Source organism: Cryptotermes secundus, unplaced genomic scaffold, assembly GCF_002891405.2.
Source record: "Cryptotermes secundus unplaced genomic scaffold, Csec_1.0 scaffold520, whole genome shotgun sequence".
NCBI lineage: Eukaryota > Metazoa > Arthropoda > Insecta > Blattodea > Kalotermitidae > Cryptotermes > Cryptotermes secundus.
Genome location: NW_019725846.1, coordinates 162,384 through 172,094, shown reverse-complemented (window position 1 = coordinate 172,094; position 9,711 = coordinate 162,384). Strand labels below are relative to the sequence as shown.

At 38.0% G+C, this 9,711-nt stretch overlaps 1 protein-coding gene across 4 annotated transcripts in view; it reads right to left on the bottom strand.

The window, feature by feature from the left end:
- The window catches only part of LOC111863726 (TRAF3-interacting protein 1), a 22,073-nt gene that overhangs the window by 8,978 nt on the left and 3,384 nt on the right, over window positions 1-9,711 (bottom strand). For 2 of the 4 annotated variants that reach the window (XR_002842659.2, XM_023850306.2), the window contains exons 3-11: window positions 7,182-7,294; window positions 5,876-5,956; window positions 5,636-5,787; window positions 5,378-5,588; window positions 5,109-5,166; window positions 4,548-4,716; window positions 3,978-4,112; window positions 3,743-3,866; window positions 2,185-2,334 (exon numbers count right to left, since the gene is read on the bottom strand). Coding sequence is in view for 3 of the 4 variants with exons in the window: in XM_023850306.2 (XP_023706074.1) it covers window positions 2,185-2,334; window positions 3,743-3,866; window positions 3,978-4,112; window positions 4,548-4,716; window positions 5,109-5,166; window positions 5,378-5,588; window positions 5,636-5,787; window positions 5,876-5,956; window positions 7,182-7,294 (1,193 nt within the window). In the remaining variant the exon portion in view is untranslated. The remainder of the gene's footprint in view (window positions 1-2,184; window positions 2,335-3,742; window positions 3,867-3,977; window positions 4,113-4,547; window positions 4,717-5,108; window positions 5,167-5,377; window positions 5,589-5,635; window positions 5,788-5,875; window positions 5,957-7,181; window positions 7,295-9,711) is intronic. The other 2 variants (XM_023850307.2, XM_023850308.2) reach the window with 2 other exon arrangements.

Below are 9,711 nucleotides of genomic sequence, written 5' to 3'. Positions count from 1 at the left end.
AGACTTATTGGGGCATCGTTAAAGATGTCAGCAATACCAGACTTGTTAATAATTCAGTCCCAAGTATAAATATTGAGGGTAAACTATGTAACAATGTACAAATAATAGCTGATACTATTAATAATTATTTTTCTGCCCCAGTACCCCAAAATCAACCTAGCTCATCTTCTAAGGTCATGGATTCCTTAAACAATCTCTTCAAGGTATTTCAACATTCATTCCCTAATATAAATATGACTCCAGTAACCACCAGTGAAATTAAAGACATAATTAAGTCTTTAAAATTGAAGAGTTCACATGGATATGACAAGATTCCGCAAAATATTTTAAAAAGAAGCCTACCGTTCATTCTGTCTCCATTAACTTACATATGTAATAAACTACTGAGCCTTGGTATTTTTCCAGACTGCCTGAAGTATTCTCAAATTAATCCAATATACAAAAAGGGTGACAGGTGTGATATTGTTAATTATAGACCCATATCTTTGATGATATCCTTTTCCAACATTTTCGAGAAAGTCATTTTTAACAGACTGCAATATCATATCGCTGTAAATGATATACTGGTACAAGAACAATATGGTTTTCAAACCAAATCGACTACTGATATGGCTACCTTTACCTTAAAAAATAAAATTCTATTGGCACTTAATGACAAATTAGCTGTCAGAGGATTATTTTGTGATTTAACCAAGGCGTTTGACTCTGTCACATACGACACGTCTTGCTAAATTGGAGTTTTATGGCCTCAATAGTATAGCAGGAAAGCTGATTAAATCTTACTTGACTGATAGATATCAAGGAACTTTAATAAATAATAATTATAGAAAGGGTGTTTCTGAATGGCAAAAGGTTAAACAGGGTGTTCCACAAGGTTTGATACTTGGGCCTTTGTTTTTTCTGTTGTATATCAATGATCTGCCTTTTGGAGTAAATAAACCATCCATACCAATTTTGTATATGGATGATACTAGTATACTGTGTTCAAATTCTAAATCCACAGAACTCGAAACTACCTTGAAACCGATTCTGCTAAAAATGAATGAGTGGTTTTCACACAATTCACTAACGCTAAATTCAAGGAAAACCAATTGTATCTACTTTGCAACAAAACTGAATCTGTAAAAAACTTAAATATAATATATAGTGATACTTTAATCCACAACACTTGTAGTGTCAATATTCTTGGACTAATTATTGATAGTACTTTGTACTGGAAAGATCATATTAATCAATTAGTAATTAGGCTGAGTTCGGCTGTCTATGCCATCAGAACTTTATCTTCCGTTGTGTCCCATGAGAGTCTATTGATGACCTATTACGCCCATGTACATTCCATTATGTCCTATGGAATTATATTTTGGGGCAATTCTGAAACAGTAATTTAATTTTTAAAATTAAAAAAACAACGGTTAGAATCATTATGAAAGCTTGAAAAACGGACTCTTGTCATCCATTGTTTAGGTATCTAAATATATTTCTGTTTTACTCACAATATATATTTTCAATATCCATGTTTGTTGTTAAAAATATGGATACTTTCACACTAAATTCTGATATACATAGTATCCACAACAGACAAAGTGTGGCTTTACATCATTCAACTTATAAATTAACTAAAGTCCAAAAAGGTGTCTACTGTTCCGGGATCATGATATTTAATAACTTACCACAGAATCTTAAGAACATGACAAATGATGTTAATAAGTTTAAACATGCCTTAAAAAAATTTCTCCATATTGGCTACTTTTACTCATTGCAGGAATATCTAGATTGGAGAATACTGGAAAACTTTGCTTCTTACAAATAATTTATAATCTGATTGCTGATCTGATACGATTTCTTGCATGGTTGATATAACCTTTTGTCTTGATTTGTATGCAGCTTTTCATTTTGATAAGCATGACTGATACTATTGCGATATGACGAGTCCTATATCAATATATTTTGATTTTTGGGAAAATTAAATAAAGAAAGAATATATATATAAAACAAAATAATTATGCTTCCACGCAATGAAATGCAATAAAAGGCACAATAATCACTGTGGTTGTGGTGCAAGTGCCAAGAAGGCCCACCCTTATACATTCATTCAAATGCAATAAGTGAACATGGATACAGACTCACAAAGACCAACCTTCCCATAAGACAAATATTATCATACATGTGTGCTGCAAGACTTACAATTTCAACTTTCTTAGTCTGATGGTCCTGACTCTGGTGATGGCTGTCATCCTCGAGGTCCTTCTGTGTCTCCAAGATCTGTGCCACTAGGTGCCCATGTCTCCCCTCTTCTATGGGCTTCGTATCAGTTACAGGGAGTGAAGATTGTTGCTGCAAAATCAACCCTTTTCTCACTGCTGAGTTAGGTCACACTTTCATTATTACTTGAGAACATGTGAATTTTGACCAAATAAGTATATTATGAAACCTTCTCCTACAAGAAAAGTTATTACATTACTATCCAATAGAGAGGAAAACATGTAAAGTTCATCCCGCAGATGGCCACACTTATCATAATACCCCTATAGTCTTTGGTCTGTTATTAACCCTGGCTGTGCTGTATATCAGAGATAATGAAAATTTCAGTGTAACTATGTCAGAATGAGCATGAATTGCAACAAGAACTCCATTAATGTTACAGATCTGGAAAGATCTCACATAAAATGATAAAATGAGGGCTTTCTTATCCCCACTATCATCTTTATGAGCAAGTCCTAATTAGCTGTGACCCTCCTTCCATAATTTTTGCACCAAGCGCATTAGCAGTTTTGCTTCCAAATTTGTTTCACTGTGAACAGAAACTAAAAATGTTTTGTGATTCAGATGCGTACTATTTGAATTGAAAAGTGTTCAACACTAACTTCGGCAAAAACATAAAATTTCCCATACCTGAAAATGAACCTTAAAATAATACCGCTATAATGTTGACAGCTGGAAAAGAAACACGAAGATATGGATTGACACAGTTCACCATTTTTCAAGAACAAAGATGAAATACACTTAGCTGTTCTATGTGAAAGAAAATAAGTGACGCAGAAAGAAATGTGTTATGCAGAAAATGGAGATTGGAATAGCAATTCTACTCTTTTGGAAATGGGTTGTGGCACAGCGTATACAAGGAACACACCAAGTATGCAACATTTGTCTGTAAAGGATGGCTCCTAATAAGTTGTTGGTTATTAGCGCAAGAGGTTATGTAAGTATAAGGAAATCTTGAACTTCTGTCCCAATAAGTCACGAAGAATGTTAATCCTTAATTATTTTCATATTCCATCACAGCCACTTCAAAAGACGAAACAAATATTGCCACACTGACAGCGATTTTTCAAACCTCAATGCCACATTGTATACAAATAAAAGTTAAAGGCAAACCTGATGATTGCACATTTAAACTTCTCATTTTATTAAGACTGCACTGCACTTTCAATACATGGAAATAAGACAGTTAGTTGTCAATTTCACCATTTTCTCATTTTCACATGTTATGCATGTACAGTGTAAAATGGTAGGATAAGTGTGAAAAGTGACTTGGTAATGAAGTGGCTGTAGCCTGTTTCAAGGCATAATGGAATATCTTTCTGGAGATGCTGAGGAAAACTATGAAAAACCTTAGTCACCATGATTTCTGGGACAAGAATCAAATGAAGACTTGCTTCTCAAAGACCAACAACAACTTCTCTGCCACAGAGGGACAGATGTAAAGCGTGAAGTGGCATAGATGGTGATTCAGTTTCCTCACCTGCTCCTGGGTCAGAACAGACTCCTGTGACTCCACCACAACGAAACTGTCTTCCTCATCCTGCTCCACAGTGTCCTCATTCTCTGTGATAACATTCACTTTTCCTTTGGAGCTGCTGCTGCAACTGCATGGGCATATAGCTTAGGGAGGATAATATTAAAGCAGAACTTGGTGAAACACTGTGAGGATGCAAACTGGTTCCCATTAGAACAGAAAATAAAAAATGATGCTTTACCTGGATTCCTCTGCGAGCCGAACTTCACCTCGATCCCTGATCCTGGGGGCAGCTGGCCGGGCGCTGTGTGGACGTGCACTTGGAGGGCGTGCTGATCTAGGTACAGGGGCAGTAGGCAGCTCTTTATTTGGTTCCCTGTAGCACATCACAGCAGCGACAATAACGAAGAAGATAAAAGAATAACAATAAGGGCTAATGTAAGGTCTTATTAAGACTGGAGAAAAAGTATACAACTGCAGAGAAACAAGAAACATAGTAACGAAACAGATGAATTAGTTGGACCTTATGAAGAGGGTGGGAAATGAAACTCAATGACTCAATCTACAAACATATGAAAATCCTCAGACACACCAAACGAAAGCATGGTTTCTATTAAGGTTTAAACTTTGGAGTCAAGAGGACACTTCTGGAGAGGAAAATAATTAAAGATGAGAGAGACTTCTTCTAGTTTAAAGGCGTGAATATACAAGAGATGAAATATGTCTGCTATACTAAGAAACGAATTTCAGCAGAGTATAACTTGTCCTGAAGGCTTCATCATATGCAGATTTAATGCAATATTTATCTCACATTTTTGAGTTATCTGCCCCCAGAAGCGGAACCTCTGGATGTTGAGGGGAATCCAGAATTTCAGTCTTCTCTTTACCATCAAGCAATGTCTCTGTCTTCTTCTTGTTGCTGTCCCCTGCCATACTCTCCAAGACATCCAGATCTGCAGGTGTGTGATTCATTATGCCTGCTAACATAAGGCAACCAAGCTTGGACAGAGACAAATTTTGAACTCAAATCCTGTCTTAAAATGCCACATCTTGTGATTTATTAATGCGATCAAAATATTAAATGAGGCCCTACCAGCCAGTTAGGAGTCCTTCTAACACACAAAAAAAAACAAGGAATTCCATGGTTTTAGTCCACAAGCGAACTATACTGACTGAGCAATCGCCGTTTTCTATGAATAACACAGAAGTCAGTGAAGTAAAATACACGACTCAGTTATCTTAAGATCTCTATCTGCCAAAAACTAAAATGGCTTCCAGTGACAACAGAGTAAATGAAGTGAACTTATAGTGTGGCAAGATTTGAACAGGTCACATCCAAATCACATTACCACTAAGACAAACATCTGCATACTTGCTGATGGCTTACGATGGCCCCGTCTGGCAGAGTGGGGTCTCTTCACATCTGAATCCTGGAACAGACAAAATAATTTGTGGTGACAGAGGAAAACAACGAAAACTCCGTCATGGCTGAAATGATCCTGGAGTTACATTTATGCAAGCAATCAAACTTGTTTCAAGTCATCATTTGTGTCATCATACCACACTGACATGTACTTCTTCTACCATGTCCTCTGCACTCACTCATCTCAACATGAGTCACATAACTAGCTCTGTACTTGCCTTCGCATGCATGGACTGTGTTTCTTCTCCCATGTTTTCCTCCAGCACTTCCTTGACTGCTGACTGCTTCTCTGCCTCTTGTGCTGGCTGCGGTGAATCTTCTCCCACACTGTCCTCCAGCACTTCCCTGACTGCTGACTGCTTCTCTGCCTCTTGTGCTGGGTGTGGTACATCTTCTACTGGTCTGCAGTCAGAACCACAATTGTCCATACTGCATGGAGGCAACATAGAGACAAACCTCATGACCATGATACTTACTCTTTAATTGTTCTCGCCTCATTTTTCACCTTAGAGCTCTTTGTGTTGGCATCACCAATCAACTTGTTTGTCTTCTTTTCCTCGTGCCCCTTTGCCAAGGCCCGGTCCACTTGCGTTCTGACCTGTGATGCTGGTTTTGTCTTGGCAACTTTCTGCAATAGAAAGTGAACTCTACAAGTCAGGATGAACCTTCAGACGTGATGTGGTGATTTTCAACAGTCAGCAAAGTCACATTCTCACCTCTCTGGTAATTGCCTTGGTGGCTGGCTTTGGCTTCTTGCCTGCCTTCTGCAGTGACTCCACATACTCAAGACTGCTCAGCTGCAACACAGGTCATTCACTACACTGTGCCCTCCATCCCAGGCTTAAAGGTGTGCAGCACTTCACATTTTCTCCCTGTTCTATTCTTTGCATGTTTAACATCATTTAAAATTTGTACTATGAGAAAATTAATTTTAAATATTGTTTGTTTATGACTATGTTTATTAAGTATAAGGATGGAAAAAGTTACATAAGGAGTAGACTTCAGTTATTCAGTATTGAGGGGGTGGGTTACCCCATGCACCGTGACCAGTTTGATCTATTGTGCGTCCCCCTTTGAATTTCTACTGTCTCCATACCCTACCGGCACTGGTGCTTGCTATCGTTCCCTTTCTGTCAGCGAGGTTTCGGCCTTCTACTGGTAGTGGTATTTGATAGTTAGTCCCTTTCTGTCAGTGAGGCTGTCCCTCCTCTGGCAGTGGTACCTAAGCTCCCCCATCTACTGGAGGCATTGGTAACTACTTGGGCGGGAAATTTGCCTAATTTAGCTCAGAGGTCTCCTAGAGACATGAGGTTTTTTTACATGCCGTAAATCTACGAACAGGACCCACGGCTTAAAGTCCCTCCCGGAGGACTTGTTCCCTGAATTTTTCCGCCCTTAAAAATTCCACGACCTCCACTGGGTGTGAACCCTCGTACCTTGAGTCATGAGGTGGGAATGTTACCCCTAGACTACGGAGGCCGCTAGGAGTAGACTTCCTTTATAGTTGCTCTTTTCTCAATATTGTTGAAGTGGTAAGGTAAGGGAGGAATGATGAAATGGACAGGATATGTAGCATACATGGTAAAAAAGAAATACATACAAGTTTTAATTAAAAATATTCATGGGAATGGACCACTTGGGAGACTCAGAAAGAAACTGGAAGATAATATTAAAACTACAAATGCAAACTGCGAAGATGTGCAGCAGATTCAGGTGGCTAAGAAAAAGGATACTTTTATCACAGTGAGGAACTCTGATGCTGCATAACTATAAATAGACAAACACAATTATTATACCAACGTTCAATGATACCTTCAGTAAAACAAAAAACCCTGACTGAACTTAAACAGAGCAACAAAACTTGTAATGACCTTCTCAACTTGCAATATTGGCATCTGGTCTGATATAAGGTGCAACAGAAATAAGCCACAAGAGAACTTCCACTTACTCCTACAATATAATTATGATTACCTTACTGCTTGGCGCTCAGAGATGATACTTTGTGCTGCACTGGGCACTCACCTTTTTATCCAGTGCCTTGCCAATTGCTTGCAACAACTCATTGGTCTTGCTAGGTTCGTGGCCTGCAATGATCTTGGCTGGACGGACAGTCAGGTTGGTACCTGTGATGACCTCTATGAGAAAATAACATGGAGTCACTTAACTGGAAAAAAGTATTCATCTTCATTTGGTTCGAGGTGAATAACAATTTAAACGACACTCAGCAGATTCTGATTCAAATATCATAAGAGATTTCAGGGATTTCGCCTCACTGGATTAATCATTCAGTCTTAACTTTCAGCAGCTAGAAATTATTTTAGTTCTCTGAATCCTTCATTTTCTTCATTATCTTCCTTTGCTGCACAGTTTATTTGTGCTACATCGTCTTTCCACCCCCACAAATGTTGGCTAAATGGAAATAAATTTTACTTATTTTTACTTATGTAATGACACTTTCAAAACTGCAGAAGGATTATGACTTGGGAAGTAGTAACATTTCAAACAAGTGGAATGATAATAAAAATCTGTATTGCACACAACAATGTGGGTTCGATTGCATCACGTCATATATCATACCTCATCCACTTATTTCTGTCTCTAATGCAACATAAAATATTAATTTTAAATGTCATTACAATCACATTTAAATTCCTAAAATGTCATTAATATTAATTACTTGTTCAGAAGCCCAACGAATCCTACTGGACTGTTTTAAGATGATCCTGAGGGAAAACAAAATAAGACAGATGAGAATGGGCAGGAATAGTGATGGATGCAAAGGTTAAACCATACTATTCTGCCAAGGAAGAAAATTACAAGGTCTGCAGTACCTGGAAAATGTTACCAGTGAAGGGGGCCTCATTATCTCCCAAAGATGGGAGCACAAAGTGAAGATTCTCACAACACAAAAATTATTTTCAATCATATGTCCTGCAGCAAAAGGTAAAGTCAACTATTAATAATGTTATATTTTAGCGTCCTGTTGCACTGATTTATGTCCATGATTTATTCTGACCGTCTTACAGTGCATACATTTATTCACCTTACTCTTCTCTCTTGCACTATATGTTTCAGCACTAAAGTGCCATCTTCAGGTGCTTTTCTATGTACGTCGAACTACTTCATTGCATGCCCTGTTGTCTTTATACTAAAATAACTAAAATATATATTCGTCATATATCATGATAAATTTATATATTAAAAATGTTCAGGATTTGTCATCCTTAAGTCGTATCTCCATACGCGAGTCACACCTATCTTCTTCTATCGGAGTATTCTTCCTACTTTCATGCGTGTATCTGTAATGTGAAATTGTTATTCATTAATACCGCGTTCTGAATTTTGTTACGTGTGGTATTATAATGTTTAATACTCACTGTGCTTTGCGTTGTGTCTTGATCCTGTGACTGTGTGTTATACTGCTGGGCCTGCTGGGTATGTGTGTGTGTGTGTGTGTGTGTGTGTGTGCTGTCTTTGTTTTGATTGAGTTATGATGTTGTGGGGGTAGAGATAGAGAAAGAGAACCACAGATCTATAAATTTCTTAGGTATAGGAATATATAGAGAAATGGAAAAGTTACAATTCTCAATCCACCGAAAACACACAGCAATGGATATAATAATACCAAGTGACTCATGTCACCCACAAGAACACAAGATATCTGGTATTAAATATCTCATTGATCGAGTAAATAAGTACCCCATCACCAGAGTAGCAAAAGATAATGAGATAGAAACTATAAACAACATACTCATAAATAATAAGTACAACACAGATATAGTTACAAAACTAACTACAAATAACAGCGGCCTCCGTAGTCTAGAGGTAACGTTCCCACCTCATGACTCACAGTACGCGGGTTCAAATACCCGGCGGAGGTCGTCGAATTTTTAAGGGCAGAAAAATTCAGGGAACAAGTCCTCCGGGAGGGACTTTAACCTTTAACGGCCGAATGTTATAATTATTCGCATCAAGTAGCACCCCGAGCTGGCCGAATGTTGTAATTTTTAGGGACAAGCCACGTGCTTCCTTTGTGAGTGCTGGCAGTTTGACCTTGGGTTTGAAACCCAAACAAACTCATGAACTTCATGTCAGATGTTTATTTGTTAGCTCTGAACAATGAAATCGTTTATCAGGGTACTGGTTTCGAAACTATTTACGTTTAGATATGACTGTTTATGACCTGGTGAGCCAATAGAGGTCAGCTTTGTTTTGAGAAGTTAGAGGAGGAAATATTCGTAAGCACTTTCATAGCAGTGCTGCCAGAGCTTTCAAGGAAGTGTGGCTCATTCAGGGATTGGTTTGCAGTGTTGAATTCTCAGTTAGGACGTCAGTGGCGGATTTACTATATTTTGTTAAAAGTTAGGAAGTCAGTGTCAGACTCCTGTATTTCTTTTATATCATTTTTATTGTGTATCTCGGAAGTGGTATAAATACACTGAGCCAGTGTTACTTTGTGCGTAAAGACATCTTCGTCACTGTGACTTTCGGTATCAGTGGCGGACTGGCACTTTTCGACTGCTATTGCAATTACTTTGCATCACAATTTTGC